Source organism: Anarhichas minor, unplaced genomic scaffold, assembly GCF_050575085.1.
Source record: "Anarhichas minor isolate MPS153535 unplaced genomic scaffold, ASM5057508v1 ptg000027l, whole genome shotgun sequence".
Lineage (NCBI taxonomy): Eukaryota > Metazoa > Chordata > Actinopteri > Perciformes > Anarhichadidae > Anarhichas > Anarhichas minor.
Genome location: NW_027466473.1, coordinates 11791042 through 11811439, shown reverse-complemented (window position 1 = coordinate 11811439; position 20398 = coordinate 11791042). Strand labels below are relative to the sequence as shown.

At 43.5% G+C, this 20398-nt stretch overlaps 2 protein-coding genes across 5 annotated transcripts; both read left to right on the top strand.

The window, feature by feature from the left end:
• Positions 1 to 168: 168 nt before the first annotated feature.
• On the top strand, positions 169 to 12292 carry tcerg1b (transcription elongation regulator 1b (CA150)). 4 transcript variants are annotated; one of them, XM_076101162.1, is made up of 22 exons: positions 169 to 240; positions 1201 to 1432; positions 2233 to 2385; positions 2953 to 3223; positions 3343 to 3699; positions 4924 to 4977; positions 5894 to 6094; positions 6533 to 6642; positions 7220 to 7308; positions 7395 to 7555; positions 7688 to 7769; positions 8097 to 8232; positions 8398 to 8487; positions 8618 to 8736; positions 9057 to 9207; positions 9397 to 9561; positions 9824 to 10006; positions 10231 to 10410; positions 10524 to 10562; positions 10659 to 10742; positions 11074 to 11174; positions 11462 to 12292. In XM_076101162.1, exons 1-22 carry the CDS (start codon positions 194 to 196, stop codon positions 11661 to 11663), a joined length of 3207 nt encoding a protein of 1068 aa, XP_075957277.1. In that variant the 5' UTR covers positions 169 to 193; the 3' UTR covers positions 11664 to 12292. The 4 variants fall into 4 exon arrangements, with proteins under 4 accessions (XP_075957277.1, XP_075957276.1, XP_075957279.1 ...); XM_076101161.1 differs by having other exon boundaries at positions 7395 to 7582; XM_076101164.1 differs by lacking the exon at positions 4924 to 4977.
• A 385-nt stretch (positions 12293 to 12677) lies between these two features.
• Positions 12678 to 20196, top strand: pcyox1l (prenylcysteine oxidase 1 like). Its single transcript, XM_076101165.1, has 7 exons — positions 12678 to 13063; positions 14311 to 14517; positions 15173 to 15347; positions 16224 to 16435; positions 16780 to 16920; positions 17335 to 17746; positions 18199 to 20196. Exons 1-7 carry the CDS (start codon positions 12955 to 12957, stop codon positions 18446 to 18448), a joined length of 1506 nt encoding a protein of 501 aa, XP_075957280.1. The 5' UTR covers positions 12678 to 12954; the 3' UTR covers positions 18449 to 20196.
• The last annotated feature ends 202 nt before the right edge of the window (positions 20197 to 20398 follow it).

Below are 20398 nucleotides of genomic sequence, written 5' to 3'. Positions count from 1 at the left end.
CTGGACTAAACAAAGACATTATGAAGAACAAGACCCAGTGATTGCTTGGCCAAACCACTGTGAGAAAACCACCATCCAATCAGAGCTCAGAGAACTCGGTCTGCGCTATGATTGACAGCCAAGCTCAGCGAATACGAGAAGCAGAAACCACTTAGGGGCGTTTCCAGGAAGAGAGTGGTTACATTTTCCTGTAATGGCGGAGCAGACCGACAGCGAGGCTATCGGGTTCAACGACAACAGGTCAGATAATAGCGGCTAATGTGTCTATATGAATATGAGCTCAGTGTACTATTAACCACAAGCCCACATTGCATACTGAGTTGGGTAGAATTGGCTTTGGTCGAGAGGTTGTGATAAACAGTGGTCTTACTTCTGCATGTAGCCATGCTAGCTAACTAGCTTCTAGCTAACTAGCCTGTGTTGCCAAGCGTCTCGTCTCTGCTCTCCGCTCGTGGCACGCGGTAAACACAGGCAGCCAGATGTTTTCCTCTTTCACCAGGCTTCCTTCTTCACCAGGCCCCAAATGTGTGTTTCGGACACGGCTCCTATCTTACGTGTGCGTTCTGTGCTCACATGTTAATGTACAATAGCCAGCTAGCTAAGCTATGCTACATTAATTAGTAAGCAGGGGCACACAACTCCGTCCATTCAGTGTTTTGAATGGACTGGCTTTCTGTTTACGTCAGCCTAGTTAGTAGTAAACGAGACTATCTTGAGTGTTTGATTTGTTTTATGATCTCAGCATGTAACGTTACCATGACCAACAGGATATCACCTTAACGAACATATGGAATAATAAACACCTCCGAGCTACACAACGTACAGTAACAATACTTCCGTTACACCTCAAGGCTCCATAAACATCACTCACGTCATGTTTCTCCAGCTCATTTACTGTACAAACAGCAGAACCATAGCAAAACAAAACCATGTTTCTTTTTCATTTGTGCAGGTGGTTCTCTGTAATGTTATAACCATCAGAAATGAGCCTTAAGTAGCAAACGGTTGAGAACCACATGTATAGACATGGCATAATATGAATTATGATGCTCAGCCGTACCTGTAGTTGGATACTTTAAAGCATTACATCTACCTGCAGCATGACAAGTTTAGTACTGATCAAAGTGCTCCTATCAGATGGTTTTTGTTGATGCTACACATACAACACTGGTTGTAACTTGATATTGTGTTGTGTGCTAGAATGGTGCAGCAGGCAGTACGGTTCCGCGGCCCTGCGCCTGCACCTGCGCCTGCCCAGACCCCAGTGTTACGAGGCCCACCACCACTCCTGCGGCCGCCGCCACCTCCTTTTGGGATGATGAGGGGACCCCCGCCGCGACCTCCGTTTGCACGTCCACCCTTTGACCCCAACATGCCGCCCATTCCACCTCCAGGAGGCATGCCTCCACCCATTGGACCCCCCCATCTACAGGTAATTGTTGCCAACATGCATGCTTTTCTTTGTAGAAGTGTAGACTGTTAACTCTGCCTGCAGTGATGTTACACACGCCATTAATACAGAGAAATACAAAGCCTCAAATTAGTCTAGGAATAGGACGATATAGGATATTATCGCGGATTGTGATGGGAAAGAACATAAGAAAACAACACAATGTTGCTATTTTTTACCCTTTATTAATGCTGGGGGTTGTTCACTAAAAGAAATGTTCACTAAGAAAATATCTTTCCTATCTGTGATGCAATACTTTTTTTATTTACAAAATGTAAGGTAAAACATGATTCCAGTATGTTTTAGTGCTGTTTGACGAGTTGTATGCATATTTTGCTGATTATTGGGTCAATATCATGATTCGCAATTATTTTGGCCTGGGTAATTGTTACATGAAAATGTCATACGTCCAATGCCTAGTGAAGCCATTTGGCAGGCAGAGTCTGCAAAGACATTAAAGAAAGCTTTAGTGCTCTCTGGCATGAATACCAGCAGTACTAGCTCCTAGAACAAGACACAAGACAGAACCCAGGAGGAATATGACTCAAACTAATTAATCAAATTAATAATATGTTTCACTGTGTGATTCCTTCTTGAATGATACAACGACTTGAACCGCCTAATTTGACTTCAGAGGTTTTAAGTGCCGGCTGCTGGCTAAATAGTCGAATGCTTGTCTATCTGGCCACCAGGGAGGACTCTAATTGGTCAATGTATATTCCTAGCCCTACTCCATTTAAAGTCTGAAAATGTAATACTGGGTCTTTATCTTTTTGCTGCAGAGACCTCCGTTCCTTCCCCCTCCCATGGGGAACCTGCCTCCTCCTCCAGGAATGCTGTTTCCTCCTGGGATGCCCCCCGTTCCTGCATCTGGAGCCCCTGCACTCAACCCTACAGAGGAGATCTGGGTAGAGAACAAGACGCCCGAGGGAAAGGTAAGCTCGAGATCACATGTAAGCATGTCGCGGGGCCCCTATACTTGTCTGGAAAATTAATTAATGATTCATGTTTTTACAGTCTTTTAAAGTTTTTCCAAAAGTATATTTGAATATAACACTTAAGACAGAGACATAGTTGGTATTACTGGGGGTTGTTGTTGATAATATTTTGATGATATGAGACTTTAGAGAGACGGCTGAGTTAATGGTGCTAATCACTTGATTGCATTTGCAGGTTTTGAAAACTAGAAATGCACACTGCTTAAAGTAGCCACTGTCTCATGATACATTGTCATTTATTTCACTTGGAAATCCCCTTCTTATTATTATCTTTAATATTGGACTGGATCTTGTGCTGCCACTATGTCATTTTGGGATAAATCTTGCTTAGTAAGCAGATGTGCAAGGTATAACTTTAGCTTGAATGTCAATATAATCAACAAAATTGGTTGCCACAATATACACAAACATTTTGTTGTGTGATTACGGGGGTGGATGATGAATATATTCTAGTTACTTTTAGTTTCCTAATAAGTGTTTTGTTGTCCATTATCCCCTCTAAAGGCATATTACTACAACGCCAGGACCAGAGAGTCATCGTGGAGTAAACCGGATGGTGTGAAGATCATCCAGCAGTCTGAACTCAACCCTCTTCTTGTAGCGGGGTCGGGTCCAAGTGCTGGGGTGACTGCAGCTGCCAGCTCGAGCAGTGTCAACACTACAGCCAGCACAACATCCGCAGCCTCCTTTACTCAGGCCCCGTCCACAGCTCCCTCCCGCACACTCGCCTCCAGTCCAGACTCCACCAGCCCCTCCCCCTCTGTGACCATCGCAGGTACGGTCACAGTCTAATATGGACCACACACACACACTACAGCAACAATACAAATCTTCTTTACTTGTTTTTATATCCAAAAGCCACTGTTGTAGCCGACCTGTCCCCTGTTGCCACAGTGTCCTCAACGGTTGCTGTATCTCCAGTCACTGTGGTAACTGTGTCCACGGTGCCCTCCCCGGTTACGGCGGTGCAGACCATGCCGATGCAGACCATGCCGATGCAGACCATGCCGCTGCAGACCATGCCGATGCAGACCATGCCGATGCAGACCATGCCGATGCAGACCATGCCGCTACAAACAATGCCGCTGCAGACCATGCCGATGCAGACCATGCCGCTGCAGACCATGCCGATGCTTCCTGCAGGCCTGCCTCACGGTGTGGGCCAGCCCACTGTGAACATGCCCTCCTTCCCCCCTGTCATGGTGCCTCCTTTCAGGGTGCCCTTGCCGGGCATGCACATCCCTCTGCCAGGTAAGAACTACAGACTAAGAGCTAGAAACAATATCTAGCTGCTGCTATCACTGCTAATAAGAGGAACTGCTGTTTAAATACATTGGAATCAGGTAAAATACTGCGATAAGCTATCTTGCAGATCTATTGGTCAGGCTCCATGAAAGAACTTTCAGTCCGACATGTTGAAATTAGAGATGTCCTGAGTCAGGGGACCGATCTGGGCTAAGAGTGATACGTCTTCTCTCTCGCGGATTGTGTGTCTCTGTTACACATTCATCCATGTCAGATCAATAATTGAAGTTGTTAATTTTAATAGTTTTGAACCAGGCCCTTTGCAATTTGGATTAAATTGCTCATGAAGGCTATGGTCAGCCACATTTCATAGGCTACACCTGTTATTTCAATGTGTTAGATGCATATTTAGTCAATACATGGATCTGGTGCTGCTATGTAAATGTAAATAACGGATTAGGTATCAGCAGATATCTATTATGTAAGGGCCAGAAAAACTTGACCGGGACACCCCGCGGAGAAAGTGTGTTTTTGCTAGTAAGTTAAGCAGTTAAGATTACTCCATTACTCTGATGCTAATGAGCTACTTAGTGTAGTTTTGTAACAACTGATATGCAGTTTACAGTCTGTGAAAAAACAAACTCGGCAATGTGGGTACACATTGATTATGACAAAAAACAGAAGGTAGCCAGTGGACTCCAACGCTCGCTGTTATCACAGGAAGGAGGATTATAGGAACATCAACAAGCCTTGAGTGCAGTGGCTTGAATTAATGTAAATGCACTTGTGTGTTTGCTTTCATGTTTTTTTCTTTTTCTCTTCTCTGTTTTTTTGTCTTCTTTGATTCCTTGTTGTTGTTTTTTCTCTCTCATTTTGACATCATTTGATGAAAGAAGTGAATTCTTGTTGATTCTCCCTGTGTATTGTGTTCTTTGTGGACGAAGTGTCAGGCTTACAATCCGATGAGGCTAGTTTTAGATTAGGGCTGATTGTTATTAAGCTGACAAATATATGTTTATCATAATTGTTAATGTAGCAATAGCCTCCAAATTAATCCTATTTTGTAAACCTAATGTACACTGTGCTCATTCCCAACACGTCTAAATACGTTACGGGCTCATAAGTGTCATAACAATGACGTAACAATAAGGCACAGTCCAAACCATGACGGCTCATATCCAGTGTCCTGCTGTGTTCACCCAGATGCTTGCTTGTCCGTTGTTCTTGCAGGTGTAGCAATGATGCAGATAGTAGGTGCCCCCTGTGTAAAGGCCGGCCCCAACGGTAAACACCCAGCCGCTCGCATCTCAGATCTACAGTAGAAGGCATGGTAGTGAATGGTGTCTATATGAGTCACATGGTATATATGGGAACCCTCTAACAGTGTCATGGTGGTGAATGCTGTGAACATGATCCATCCGGTGTACAGTGGACTCTTCTTCCATTCCAACAGACAGAAACAGAACACACGGCGCGATAGTTTTTAAGGCTTAATGTGATTATTCTTTTACGAAGAAGATATTTACTAACTGAATTCTTATTTCCAGTACTCTCTTGTTTAAAACAAGCAGGATTTAAAAACTATTCCTTGGTGCAAACAGAGTATTCAGCTCTCACTAAATGATGAATGCACGTTGTCCAGTTGTTTGGCTCTTGGTAAATGAGAGACATAGTGAGATGTGGCTGAGCTGTTGATTGTTAGGATCAGTCATTTTGAGGTGTGTGTTTGGTGAAATGGAAACGTGTTAAAACCTTTGTTGGTTCCCATAATTCTAGCTGGCTGCTTTAACCAAGTAGAGATTCAGTAGGATTATAACAGTACGGGCTACATGTTGTGGTTGTGTGTTGTCTTCCTTTGTGGCGTGGTTGTGTGTGTGGTCACTGCTTTGTTTGTTTGTTTGTGTATGTGGCCAATGTTGTCAATGAGTTCTTTAGACTTGAGCCGTTTCTTCCACAAAATTATATTATATTCTTTTTTTTATTCACTCGTCTAATAATCTAATCCTCTAGATGACCCGGCATATGGTTTAGAGGGACAGCCCTTTTTAAGTTTTATTCTCTCTTTCTCACCTGGGAAATGACATTTCACAAATGAATGTATAAACAAATGCCTTTTCTAGAGTATAGTCCACTTGGCAAAGACAGAAAGACGAGCCTCCGCCAATCTCAGTCTGTCTTTTCCCTCTCCGTCTAATGACAGGCATGCTTCCCGGCATGGGCCCGCCTTTAGTTTCCATGATGCACCCACAGCTGGCTCTCTCGGCAGCTTCCGCCTCCATGGCCGGCGCGTTGCATCTCCCTGAGTGGTCAGAGTACAAAACAGCTGATGGGAAGATGTACTACTACAACAACCGAACACTGGAGTCCACCTGGGAGAAACCACTGGCCCTGGTGGAAAAAGGTAGGCACTGCTGACCAATGCACGTGCACACACACACACACACACACACACACACACACACACACACACACACACACACACACAATATCTTTGCCAGCTCCAACATGATGAGATGATCTGCAAGGCCTGTAGTGGAACATAAATGGATTTGGTGGATGATGGGTGCTGGGTTGGGTTGGTTTCCAGTATCACCTTTATTAAAAGCTTTACCCACTTTGTTTTTCTTCTCATTAGCACCACATTTGTAAGACGAGCTTTTACCTCCGAGCCAACATTATCTGTCCTAAGACTTACCAGGGTCACTTGCAGCAGCTACACTTCCAGAACATGAAGCCCTGGCAGAATTGATGATTGACGAGCTGCCTTTGTTGAGCTGCACTACACTTCTTGTAGTTACCTCACTGTTTGTGCGTTGCCTTTTCTCCACGCTGTCTTCAGAGAAAGAAGCAGAACGGCTCAAGGAGCGTCTGGCCCAGGAGGAAGCCGAGGCGATGGAGATGGAGATGGAGGAGGAAAACAAAGCAGAAAACACTAACAATGTGAAAGAGGTATGCGACTGGTTGAATTACCTGATTGTACAAAAAAACAACTCAAATCTTTTAATTCCAAGGTGCATTGTTGCTGCACATTTTACAATGTTATGCATCAATCTGGTGCACTTTGAGAGCAAGTTTATGAGGCTAGAGCTATGAAGAACTTTGTGCTCTTGTGAACAGTTTTGTGCTCTAGCAGAATGTAACTAAGGACATTTAGGCTACTCGGGTACAAGTTTCAGGTACTTGTGCTGTACTTGAGTATTTTCATTTTATGTAACTTATACTTATACCCAACTACATCTCAGGGGGAAATATTGTACTTTTAATTTCACTACATTTATTTGACATTATTAGTTACTAGTCGATTGAGACTAGTAACTTACAAAGTACCTCCTTCACAGCCATTGGTGTAAGAAATGCTTTACACTGCTCATAATCTATACCACATTACTATTCTACATGTACTATAATTATATATAATAAAAGACACACTTCTGAAATACATCACACACAAAATAAAAGAATATAGTAAGGATATTGTTTGATAGTATGAATGCAATAGTAATGATAACTGATTTTCACCTTCAAGGAGCCTAAAGAAGAAGAGATGACGGAGGAGGAAAAAGCAGCTCAGAAAGCAAGACCAGTAGCCACCAACCCAATCCCTGGCACGCCATGGTACGCACACCCCAGCCCACACATCACTCTACTCCACTTTATTTAAATCAACCTAATGCCTTTCTATTTATTTTTTTAAATATCAGGTGTGTGGTATGGACGGGTGATGATCGCGTGTTCTTCTACAACCCCACAACACGGCTGTCCATGTGGGACCGGCCCGAGGAGCTGGTTGGTCGAGCGGACGTCGACAAGCACATCCAGGAGCCGCCGCACAAGAGAGGCCTGGAGGACGGCAAGAAGACAGGTGTGGACAAACGCTCCTTCACACACAGTCAGTGACCAAGGCATTCAGCGCAGCACTTATGATAATCGTGAAATAGAAGCCAATTGTTTGATTGGCGTTAATGATAAATTTAATATGTGTGTCTGTGTTCAGGTGTCAATAAAGAGGAGCCAGAATTAGCCGTTGCTACTGAAGAAAATCAGGATGAGGAACCAACCAAAGCTAAAAAGAGGAAGTAAGTTATGCGTGTCTCCTTTAATTATTGCTATAGTGCCGGGGCGCCCCAGTACCTCACCTGTCAGAGCGGGTGCTCCATGTCCTAAGCTGGTGTCCCGACAGCAGCGGCCGGGTTCTAATCCGACCCGCAGCCCTTTGCTGCATGTTGTCCCCCCTCTCGCTCTCGCTCTCCCCTTTCCTGTCTGTCCTCAGCTGTATCTAATAGTTTATGTCTCTAAAAAATATATCGTCAATCTTCCTGAAACCTTCTCTTGTATTTTCCTTCCTTTTCTTTCTACTTCGTTCTCCCCCTCACCTCTCTTGACCTTTGCCGTTTCACCCTCAGGAAGGAGGAGGTGAAGGAGGCGGACTCTGAGAAGGAAGCAGCAATGGAGGCCGAGCTCCGAGCTGCCAGAGAACGAGCTATAGTGCCGCTCGAGGCCCGGATGACCCAGTTCAGAGAAATGCTGCTGGAGAGAGGGGTAATGCAAATATCTGAAATTTTACATAGTAATGTTAAGTTTTACTTTTTTTTTTTTTTTTTTTTTTATTAAAAAAAAAAGTTTTTACAACATTTAAAAAAATCTTTATTATGTACAAGTTGATATTGGGCTGTCTTTCTAATGCATTATCTATCTTACATGTAGGTGTCTGCATTCTCGACTTGGGACAAAGAGCTTCATAAGATTGTGTTTGACCCACGTTACCTTCTGCTCAACCCAAAAGAGAGGAAACAGGTTCAGATTCTCTCTCTTTCATGTGTTTCCCTCTCTCTCCCCACACTGTTACTCATTCTCACAGTCTTGTGCCACCTACTGGCCATTTATTTCCATCGTTCAGTCACAGTTTTGTGATTGTCTTCTTCAGGTGTTCGATCAGTATGTGAAGACACGAGCAGAAGAGGAGAGGAAGGAGAAGAAGAACAAGCTGATGCAGGCCAAAGACGAGTTCAGGAGGATGATGGAGGAGGCAAAGTTCACACCAAGGTAAAGAAACAGGCCAGCTGTTGTGTTTAAAAAGAGAGTATCGATATTTATCACGAACTTTATTCTTATTATGACATTATTCTTCTGCGAGAGTAGGTTTTCTGACGTTTCTGTTTTATTTCAGAGCGCGAGTGAAACGGATAAATGATTTTATGGAACAGTTATTTTACAATCTTCTCCTTTTGGGAGTTTACTCACAATATTTAATTTCACAATATAGTATTAGTATTTAACGTATTATGTTTGTTTGGTGAAGAGTTTATTTCAAAGTTAAAACTGCAGGTTTTTTTTCTTTTTTCCCCCCAAAAAAAACTTTACAGAACAACGTTTAGTGAATTTGCAGTGAAGCACGGACGAGACCCGCGATTTAAGACCATAGAGAAGATGAAGGACCGGGAGGCCATCTTCATAGAATTCATCACCGCTATAAGGAAGAGAGAGAAAGAGGACTCCAAGTCCAGAGGAGAGAAGGTATCACCCGCTCACATAATAATGTCAATGCATGGTATCTCTCCAGACCACGACTGTGGTGGTATTTAGGTGAAAGAGGTCAGTTGACCATGAGATGAGGCCTTGCAGGTCCTGCAGATGGTAAATATTTTGGACAGGTTTTGATGTGTGTGTGTGTGTGTGTGTGTGTGTGTGTGTGTGTGCTCCCAGGTTAAGCTAGACTTCTATGATCTCCTAAGTGAGCAGCACATCGAGGTCGGCCATCGGTGGAGCAAAGTCAAGGAGAGGCTAGAGACAGACCCACGATACAAGGCTGTGGAGAGCTCCGCACTCAGAGAAGAACTTTTCAAACAGTACATGGAGAAACAAGCCAAGGTATGAGCAGTTCTCCTCATGGTGGATGATGGCTTTGATAGGAATGTGCTAGTGACATGTGATCTGCATGACAGCAGCTGTGAACTTAGGTTGTATTATTTCAGGACTATACAACAACATATACGGGTTTCATTCACATGGAGCTAATCAATTCCCGTTGAGTAAAAACGAGTTCACGTCTCCGTTTTCGTACGTGGTCGTCATTGTTGACATCGCATGACAAAACTAAACTGATGCCGACCTCGTGTGTCCTCCTCCGCAGAGCGTGGACCTCGACAAGGAGCGAGAGCTGGAGCGGCAGGCTCGTATCGAGGTTAGTCTCCGAGAGAGGGAGCGGGAGGTGCAGAAGGCTCGATCAGAGCAGACCAAAGAGATCGACCGAGAGAGAGAGCAGCACAAAAGGGAGGAGGCCATCCAGCATTTCAAAGCGCTCATGTCTGATATGGTGAGGCGCTCTGCAGCCTATTTATTTCCCCATAATGTGATAAAATAAGTGAATTATTTGAATTTTCATCAAAACCTAATCTTTTTGCGTCACTGGTCATTTTTTAGTCCCCCAAATTTGATCAGATTGACGGAGAAATAAAATTTTTTGAACATTTGAGAAATGCAAGTATGTCAGCGGGAGCACAAGGCTGACTGGTGTTTTTTTTTCCACTTATTCCTCAGGTACGGTCTTCAGACGCGACATGGTCAGACACTCGTCGTAACCTTCGAAAAGACCATCGCTGGGAGTCGGCGTCACTGCTAGAGAGAGAGGAGAAGGAGAAGCTGTTTAACGAACACGTAGAAGCACTGGCCAAGAAGAAGAAAGAACATTTCAGGCAGCTACTCGATGAGACCAGCATGGTGAGAAGTAAAAAGGTGCAAAAAGCAGTAAAATATTCCAGCCATCTGTACTAAGCTTTTAATTTTGTCTCCATTTGTTTTTTTCTTGTATGGTCACCGACACACACAACCAGCATGGCAAGAAGGAACAAAACACTCTGCAGCAGTTGATGGCATGTCCATTTATGTTCTTTATCAATTAATATGATCGACTTTATCCCTGTTTCGTTTTATGAGCTTATTAATGGATTTGTTTGTTGGTGTTGTAGATCACTCTGACAACCACGTGGAAGGAGGTGAAGAAGGTTATCAAGGAGGACCCTCGCTGTATTAAGTTCTCCTCCAGCGACAGAGTAAGACATGTTATGCTTGCGTTTTGTGACTCTAGTGACGGGTTGAGGCACACTGTAGTTACGTTGCAAGAATTCAGGAAGTAGAATGATGAAAAATAAAGAAGCAAAGAACTCTTCCTGGTTAGAGAAGACAAACTGAAATAATCTAGAAAGACCAAAACTATGAGCTCATCAGCCGGCTTCTTGTTCATAAAATCCAAACACCGGTTATGAATTGATCAACATTTGTTGTCTGTCTTAAAGGTGTTCATGGTGAGTTGAATTAGGCTCTAACGGTTTCTTCCATTTCATCTGAGTTTTGTGTCTGATGTGTTAATCTGTGTGTTTGCAGAAGAGACAACGGGAGTTTGAAGATTACATCAAAGACAAGTACATCACAGCCAAAGCTGATTTCAGAACCCTGCTGAAGGAGACAAAGTTCATCACATACAGGTGTGTACATCACTAAGGCAATAGAAGTGTCTAACAGCAGTTACAAATATTACAAAGTGTTTTTTGTTGCACATGTAATCAATCACTGCTGATAAAACTGGTCAAAGTGAGACACAATCAATCACAGTGACTTTGTTGTTACGATATAAAATTGTACCTAATGAAGAGATTTAGGAGACCAAATCTGAACAGCAGGTACTTAAATCTAAAGAGAGGATACTGTTCATAGTATTACCGTACTTCTTGTGAGTGCCTTCTGCCTGTCTCACATCCCCTCTTCCCGTCAGGTCGAGAAAGCTGATCCAGGAGTCTGAGCAGCACCTGAAGGATGTGGAGAAGATCCTTCAGAATGACAAGCGGTACCTCGTTCTGGAGTGTGTCCCCGAGGAGCGCAGGAAGCTCATCATGTTCTACATTGAAGATCTAGACCGCCGTGGTCCTCCTCCTCCCCCCACTGCCTCAGAGCCCACCCGACGCTCTACCAAGTGACCAATACATCATCTTCCCGGCCGGTGCCCTACTCCTCCTTGCCCTCCCTTTGGCCAGAGCATGATCTCCCCCCAAACTCACCTTCAGCCCCGCCTTTCAGGCCCACGGCTGGCCTCGCAGTGTTATTGCTGGGGCTCCAGTTGCTTAGAGATGTACCATAGAGATGAACGGTTATGGTCTCTGTGTTATGTCGCCTCTTAGCCCTGAAATAGCCCTTCATTTAAGGCAACAGCAGGGAGCAGAGGTTACCTGAGCCCTCACCTCTGACCGGCCACATTAGAGGGAGAGGGATAGTGATGAGGCTGCTGCCCGAGCAGCAATAGAGGTGTAAGATAGCTGATGTAAATGACGACGACGAGCGTGTGTGAGAAAGCGTGTGTCAGTGTGCGCGACTGCGTTTGTGAATGGATTGTGCGACTGCGTTTGTGAATGGATTGTGCGACTGCGTTTGTGTATGGAGTGTGCGTGCGTGCATGTGTCTGAGGCGTCCTTAAGCCTTACTGCTCCACTTTGCCAGTCATTTGTTTCAGCGGCTCAGTGTGAATGTTAGTTTCTGCTCAGTGGTTTACTCTGATGTTGCAGCAGTTTCTCTGTTGAATGAAATAAAGGCAACTTCCACTGTTTTTCAATATGTCGTCCTGTGGATTTTCTTTTCTAAATGAACACCTCACATGTAGTCTACTTACACTCTTGTGTAAATGTTACTGAAGGAAGCGCTGATATATAAGGAGAAATCAACCCTAACCTAATACATTGAGGGTGACATGTTTTCTCCGTGGAGGATGATATAATATTTAAATTGGTCAACGAGTTAATTTCTCATTCATTCACTCCAGTGAGGTTTCGGAACATTATTTTACAAAGAGTTTTAAGCATACAGCTAATCCGTCCAACTACAACACGTTGGAAATGGTAAAAATAAAATGTACAAGAGTGCGTACATAGATATCTTGCGTTCACGGCTGTGATTGGTCGAAACGAGGTCTCTTTCTAATCACGTGATGTTTCCGGACGTGGATTTGAACGACCATTGATTGGAGAATTGAGCTGTAGAGCCATTAAAGACATCTTCTGTGCAGTATGTATCGCGACCCCGTTTAAAACTCAGTCCCACTCATTTACAGCGACAGATTCCACTGACGTGCAATCCGTTGTTGTGAACATAACGTTACAGTCGGTGTAAAGAAAAGAGGAAATAAAGGAGCTAACGTTAGCATTGACCTCATGTGCTAACTGTCGCTGCACCCGCTCGCCTACTCTCCTTCCCGGTTGTCTCGGCTCTGGAGCCGCTATGGGCGGCCATCTTCTCCCGCTGCTCGGCGTGGTGCTGTCGGTGTGGTCGGGTGTCGGAGACCCGACGGGATCCGCTCATGTCGACGGAGCTCCGCCTTCTAAAATAGGCAAGAAAAGCACTGTTAAACATGATAGTTAGCTGTTGAATTTAGCCTCTGTTAGCCCGCATTCAGAGGGTTACAAGCTAGTCTGATTCGGATAATAAAGTGAATGTATTCGTTTGTGGTCGTTAGCTAATCCTCTTTTATGTTGCTATTAAATTGTAAATTTAATTTTTGTTATTAGATGTAACGCCACGTGCATACCTGTGGGCTATTGTAGCTAGCGTTGTGCAGGTAACTTAACGTTAGCTTGGAAACGTGGGCTAACATTTTGTACGTGTTTTCCTTATTACACGTTGAGTCCAGTGATGACTTATTTATTCAAATATAGCATCCGTGTAATAAAAATAAAATGAATAAATCACATGATGTTTTTTAAGGTAGAACATTGTGTTCCCTTTGAGTCCGCTCAACTTTACACAAACCTACTCTTCTCCTGTCACCATCTGAGTCCTCCTGTCTCACAGTTCAATGCATACCTGTCCATAGATGATGATTGACAGCTACTTTTTTTTCATTAGCATCGTATGAAAATCATTGTTTGCCCCATTACTATCAGTGCATGTACATTTTGCAACTACTTTTTTTGGCAAAGGTACAACATTGCTTGTGCTGCAATTTAAAGTCTGGTCAAGTCTTAAAGTAAAATAAAATGTGTTAGAACAAGCAACATGAATTGGGACTAACACTTATTTTTATTATCTTGTCCAGCCAACAGTCTAAAACCCAAATATATAAAGTGTTTGTACAGTGATATACAACAGAAAGAAGTCCATCATATTTAAGAAGAGCATTTTTGTTTGTCAAATTACTTGAACAATCAATCTCAATCAAAGACTCGCATGATTTTGTATTGAATCATATTAAATGCGCTGTTTAAGGTAAACCCTGAAATGGAAATTTCTAAAATGCTCTACCTACTTCCCACTACAGCATTACCCCAACACCCCCTCAAAGACACCATTGTTTCTCATGTACACGCCTCTCTCCAGCTCTAGATATGAAAACTGACCACTAAGAGCTGAACAATACTTTTTAATCGCTCAATTGTGATTAGTTTATATTCTATATAAATACATTATATATTGAGTAACATACATGTTATCTTGTCTTTTAACTCCCAGATGCCATACAATAGTACAAACGATTCAGTGTGATTAATGGTCATTCGTTTTCTGCCAAATTTCACTCCAAAGCCACATTCTGATTTCACTCTTCTTCTCTGTCGTTGCCTCTGATCCTCCGTGCTCCAGCGGTGGTCGGGGCGGGGATAGGAGGCAGTGCCACAGCCCATTTCCTGCGGCAGCACTTTGGCCCTGAGGTCCAGGTAGACGTGTTTGAGAAGGGGGAGGTCGGAGGTCGTCTTGCCACTGTAACCGTTAATCACAACGACTACGAGTCTGGAGGCTCCATCATTCACTCCCTCAACCTCCACATGCAGGAGTTTGTCAAACAGCTAGGTTTGTGCACACACACACACACACACACACACACGACACCCAAAGCTTTAAAAGGCAGAGAAGACAGTAAGTGTGTGACTGCGTAGCATTAATTTAGTCACTGTCTGTCCTTTTCTAGTTATCGTTATAGGAAAGGATGTATGGTTGCATGTTAAATAGTCAAAAGTGAGTTAAAACGAGAGCTGGACTTCAGTAACAAAGGTGAATCCCAGTGGGACCTGCAAACATCGGTTCAGGGTTACAAGCTAAGAAAATAGGTTTTGCTTTTAGCAGAATACAGAGATCCTGTGTCACAGAGATGAAAATAAGTATCTAGCTTGATCAGATTCATTTTGTGCCTCCAGCAGATGTAAGCTGAGCAGGAAAAGTGCTCATCAGTCAAGAAAGGTTGATGGTTTGAATTTAATAAGCAGCAAGACAAATCGTAGTGGTTCTGCATCCAGTATTCAGTGCACTGCCAAAGTAAACGGACCACATGACTGTTTACATCTCCTTGTTTATATTAAGTCCAGAAAGGTTCAGAGAAAAATAAATGGATCAATGTCAAATCACAGTTTGTAAAGTATAAAGAGGAAAATATTTACATTTTAATTTGAAAATGTTCCGTGTGTAACTGTGTTTGTCCTTTGCATCATCCTGTGTCCACACCTCCCAGGTTTAAAGTACCGACGCAGCGTGGCGGGTAAGACGGCAGTGTTTAACGGCGAGGAGATGATTCTGGAGGAGACGGACTGGTACCTGCTGGACCTGTTCCGCCTGTGGTGGCGCTACGGCATCAGCTTCATCCGTCTTCAGATGTGGGTGGAGGAAATTATGGAGAAATTCATGAGGTGAGCCAGAAATATTAGTGCCCCGTTTGCTCGACAGGATGTAGCTGTGGTGCCGCTAAACCTGGATCTATGCTGCTGTGTCAAAGCGTTTAGTTTATACTTGCACCACTTCAAAATAATACAGGATTAATCTGCCTGGTCTGCTCCATATTTCCTCCCATCTGTTTCTGGTAGTCCAGGATAACATAGAGCTGATCTAAAAAGTATTCTTTACTTTTAAATGATGCCAAACTAATTTGCTCCAGTGATCAAGCAAAGCCATTCAGGTTTAAACCTTTTTCTTGCCGCCTTTGTTTTCACTCAATTGAATCATAGACTATTGAAACAATTACTTTAGGAATAGAATGACTGCACGATACTGCCTCACAGTGTGGCGGTCAATGGGTCAAACCTATGCTGAGCTGTTTATTATGTCCTACGCCTGCTGCTGTAATCACTGCAAAACCTCAACTAAGTGTGTGACTTTCCAAATGTGACGTCTGTATAAGTACAACAACAGAACTCAAGTCTTCCATCAGCCAGTACTGTTTCAGATATGCACAACCTCACAAATATGGCCAAGACAATGAATATTTTTCTGGAGTTATGTTATTTTGACTCAGTTTCAGTTTGAAACATGAACCAGGCTTAGATGCAGCGTTTCTGTTCATTGACCTATATTTCCTCCCTCAGGAAGTGATTTATCTCCTGTATCATTTAGTCTTTGTTGCACTCTCTAAATCAACAACTGTGTGCCTGTATATCCCTCTGTCTGTTTCTCTGTCTTTTGGTTTTGCACAGATTAGGCTTTCAGATAGGAACGAGGCAATCGGCCCACTGATTTAGTAATTGACTTCTGTAATTGATAATTCAGTATTTGTTGCATGTATAATACAGGATCTACAAGTACCAGGCCCACGGCTATGCCTTCAGCTCGGTGGAGGAACTATTGGACTCTCTTGGGGGGAGTGGCTTCATCAACATGACCCAGAGGCCTCTCTCTGATTCGCTGCTGGAGCTGGGCGTGTCGCAGCGTTTCATCGACGAGGTCGTCGAGCCAGTCATGAGGGTCAACTACGGACAGAACGTCAGCATCCCTGCCTTTGTAGGTCAGATGAGTGTGAAGAAATGAGCAGTAGAAGAAGAGGAGGGAGCGACGGGGGGGTTGATGAGTAGAAAAGAGATGGGGAAGAGTAAGGCTGCGGTGCTGAAATTAGTGCTGATGTAGGTCAGGAGGGAGGGAGGAAAGGAAGGAAAAGAAAAGAGATGGGATGCGGAAGGGAGGAGCACGAGTCGAAAATAGAAGAGAGGGAAGAAAGGTGAGATGGGGTGGCCTATGGGAGCAAGAGAACAGGAAAATGTGTGGGCAGCTGGTAATTGGTTTACAGCACTTGGCCCCGTCTGTTGTGAGAGAGAGAGAGTGTGTGTGTGTGTGTGTGTGTGTGTGTTACAGGTGCTGTGTCTTTAGCTGGTGCCCAGAACAACCTGTGGGCGGTGGAAGGAGGCAACAAGCTGGTATGTTCCGGCCTGCTGAAGATGGCCAACGCTAACCTGCTGCAAGCACAAGTCGGCTCCATCTCGCCCATCTACTCGGGTACAATCCACAGGAGCAGAATATTAGAAACTTGTAACCCGGGTATAAGCATCATCAAAACGTGTCACTACTGGGGCAGACACAAGTATGGAAGTTAAGAAAGGCCACGATAATTTGAGTTTTACAGCAACCGACACCCCATGTGATAGCACGGAAATATTTTTCAGCATCTAGCGGTGAGGTTACAAATTGCAACCAACTGAATCTTTTCCAGCGTGCCAAGCAAGTAGGAGAACTACTGCGGTCGATGTGAAAACGGCTAATCTAGGGCCGCTGTTCGGTTTGTCTGTTCGGTTCTAAATGCTACAAAACTGTCGTGCATCCCTAGTAGATTCAAGGGGAGTGATGGAGATAGATTTGTATCTGAATCATGTCGTACAGTGTTGACTTTGATTGTGTGTGTTTTCCTGACAGGCGAGGTGCCCCAGTACCAGCTGAGCTTCACCACAGCATCAGAGACGGGATCGGAGCTGTATGACATCGTAGTGTTGGCGACGCCGCTCCAGGCCAGCGTCCGGTCCGGGGTCCGGTTCCAAGGTTTCACCCCTCCCTTTGAGGAGCTCCCCGGCAACTATCACAGCACTGTAGCAACCATTGTCCACGGTTACCTCAACACGTCTTTCTTTGGTTTCCCGGACCCTCGCCTTTTCCCCTTCGCCAGCGTCTTGACGACCGAGACGCTCGATCTGTTTTTCAACAGCGTGGCAAGTGTTTGTCCCGTCAACATCTCGACTGGCTTCCGGCGTAAGCAGCCACAAGAGGCTGGAGTCTATAAAGTGTTCTCACCACAACCTCTGGACAAGGCTCAGCTCAAAACACTGTTCAGGTCAGCCACTCCCTCCTCGGCAACGTAATCATGGTATTAGCCAGGGACGCAACTATTATTTTCACGATTACATAATTTGGCAATTATCTTCAATCTCAATTAGTCATTTGGTCCAGAAAATTGTGAATAATGGCATCGTAATTTCCCGTAGTTGGCGTATAAATTTAGCTTATTAGCGCAAACCACGAAGTACAGCTGAGGCTGATGGGAATGGCATTAGTTTTGCAGGTATTTGGTCATTAACAAAGTAAATATTTTGACCCGATGATAGTACTACATGAAAAGTTATGGGCTCACAATTCATCCCGATGGAACCATGAATGTGTGTGTTTAAAATGTCATGGCAATCCAAATACATGTCAAGATATTTCACTAAAAACAAACATTACGACCTCATGGTAGCACCAATCGGAGTAACAACTTCCCTCTTTTACTGTACCTCTCAATCTCAGGTCGTACTACTCCGTGCAGGTGACGGAGTGGCAGGCCTACCCTTGTTACGGCAGCAGCCAGGGACTGTCGCCTGTGGAGCTCCACCCCAATCTCTACTACCTCAATGGCATCGAGTTGGCCGGCAGCGCGATGGAGATGAGCTCGGTAGCGGCCAAGAACATCGCGCTGCTGGCTTACCACCGCTGGAACAGACAGACGGACATGGTGGACCAGAAAGATCTGATGCACAGGATCAAGACTGAGCTATGACCTGGTCAACTGTAAACCCTACAGCATCCGTATTAAGGTGCTACATTTTTAATTTTGACTGACGTCTCAAGTGGCTGAGTATATTGAGACACATCCAAGTAATACAACATACATTTAATAGACTGAATCAATGAGTAATTCGTTGAACATAATCTTTCCCTGCCTTATCCTGAAGAAACTTAAGCATACAAAAGAAAAACAAGTATCAAAGTCAAGTCTAAAACTAATTTAATCACACCACTAAAAAAAACTGTGGTCCTGCGCTACTTCTCAAAGACCAGTTTGATTTCGCTGATTGCTTCGTTTTCTATGCCAGAGACATTGCAGATATAGAAGACATTTTTCAGTACTGGTTGGGGATTGATTGCTAATGCTAGTTAGTGGTTTCATCCAAAAATGCATCTGCAGGAAGCTTTGCTTTGCCAAGAAATAAGGAAACCAAGCAACTGAGTCAAACATCAGCTATTATTTATTTCACTCTGAAGTGAATGGACTTTCGGGAGTCACCGTCTTATTGAGTTGCCGGTGGTGTGAATGAACACCAGTTAATATGAGCACCAGTTTAAGGTCACTGGTGATGCTCTGTGTAAATAGAAAAGGCTGTGGTTGAATCAAGAAAACGCTCTTGGAATAACAGCTGTGAGACATGAGACAGATCAGCGGTTTAACTGCCTTCAGGCACATAAACCAGCCCTCTGTCATACATTTAAGGACTGTTAAGTCCTGAATCTCTATAAACTTATTTCTGTAGGATTTGTGTAAATTAATAAAATCTTTATTCAGTGACTCATGGCAGTGGCCACTGCTGCTGTGCTCTTTTGCCCCTTTCATCAGACTATTTCATTGTCTCCTTTTCCTGCTGCTTTTGTTGCATAATCCAGTGGAAAGAATTTTTTTCGGGGAACAGAGCCAACAAGCTTTCACACTGGACCAAATGAAAGCAGAGGACAGATCCGTGGCGCTGCTGGTGGTGGTGGTGATGATGATGGTCATCATCATCACTTTTCTCTCAAGCCCTAAATCTTTATTGAGATACTACATTTAATAAGCGCTGTAATCTTGGAAAAACTCATATGAAGACAAGAGTTGGACATTCGCGCTCAGAAATGGCAAGTGCCTAAAAAGATGGCGTGATGTGAAAACCGTGACTGTTGATTATCTTCATAAGTAACTGAGAAATGCCTTGTTTTGTTCATTTAAAACTGAAAATGGATTTTTTGGACTCGGGAAAACCTAATTTAACTGATGTCAACTGAAAACCTTGGTGTCAGAAATCGTGGTCGATCTGAAATGAAGACCAATTAAATAAAAAAAAAAAAAATGTATTTATTTTTTTTTCACTCCGCAGCAGCTTTTGTACATAAAAGAGTCAAATATTTGTTGCAATACCACCTTTATGATATGCTGTAAAACGAATGGTCACAATGATTATTCTAGAACCATCTTGTGGATTGACCATATAGGGATTGACAAAACGATCTCAATCAAGGTTCACTTTCAACATTGTCTCAGAATCCTCACGAACTGACCGACTGAGTTGCCTCCATCCACTAATGGAGGTCGTGAGATGTGATTAAAAGTTGAGACAGAGTGATTAGAGAGACCGTGAGTCCAGATTATTATGTCAAATAGCAGATTTCTATGACTGTTCATATCTAACTACTATTGCTTTACAAATGTAACTCTGCTCAGTACAGTATCAACATATTTCATCTGCCCGATAAACAAAATATTGCAACTGTTTATAATGACTGAAGTGAACTATTTTGACTGTTGATGAATATAAAGTATTGGATGGATTGCTATGAAAAAAACACTGAAAACTCGCTCTGATTTATTGTGGGCATTCAGGTTTTATTCCCCGTCTAGTAATAATTACACAGAAGAAGATTGATTTGTTGATTTCACTCTGCCGGTGTTTGGGTTATCTGAAGTTGAATTTTCTTCTAC

What these genes read in the sequence shown, in the direction of transcription:
- tcerg1b (XM_076101161.1), top strand. Translation starts at nt 194, where the DNA reads ATGGCGGAGCAGACCGACAGCGAGGCTATCGGGTTCAACGACAACAG. An exon ending in ACCAAAGCTAAAAAGAGGAA is followed by an intron (nt 7,770 to 8,096) that starts GTAAGTTATGCG and finishes TTTCACCCTCAG; the next exon opens with GAAGGAGGAGGTGAAGGAGG. An exon ending in CCAAGTCCAGAGGAGAGAAG is followed by an intron (nt 9,208 to 9,396) that starts GTATCACCCGCT and finishes GTGTGCTCCCAG; the next exon opens with GTTAAGCTAGACTTCTATGA.
- pcyox1l (XM_076101165.1), top strand. Translation starts at nt 12,955, where the DNA reads ATGGGCGGCCATCTTCTCCCGCTGCTCGGCGTGGTGCTGTCGGTGTGG. An exon ending in AGCTCCGCCTTCTAAAATAG is followed by an intron (nt 13,064 to 14,310) that starts GCAAGAAAAGCA and finishes TCCGTGCTCCAG; the next exon opens with CGGTGGTCGGGGCGGGGATA. An exon ending in GGAGTTTGTCAAACAGCTAG is followed by an intron (nt 14,518 to 15,172) that starts GTTTGTGCACAC and finishes CACACCTCCCAG; the next exon opens with GTTTAAAGTACCGACGCAGC.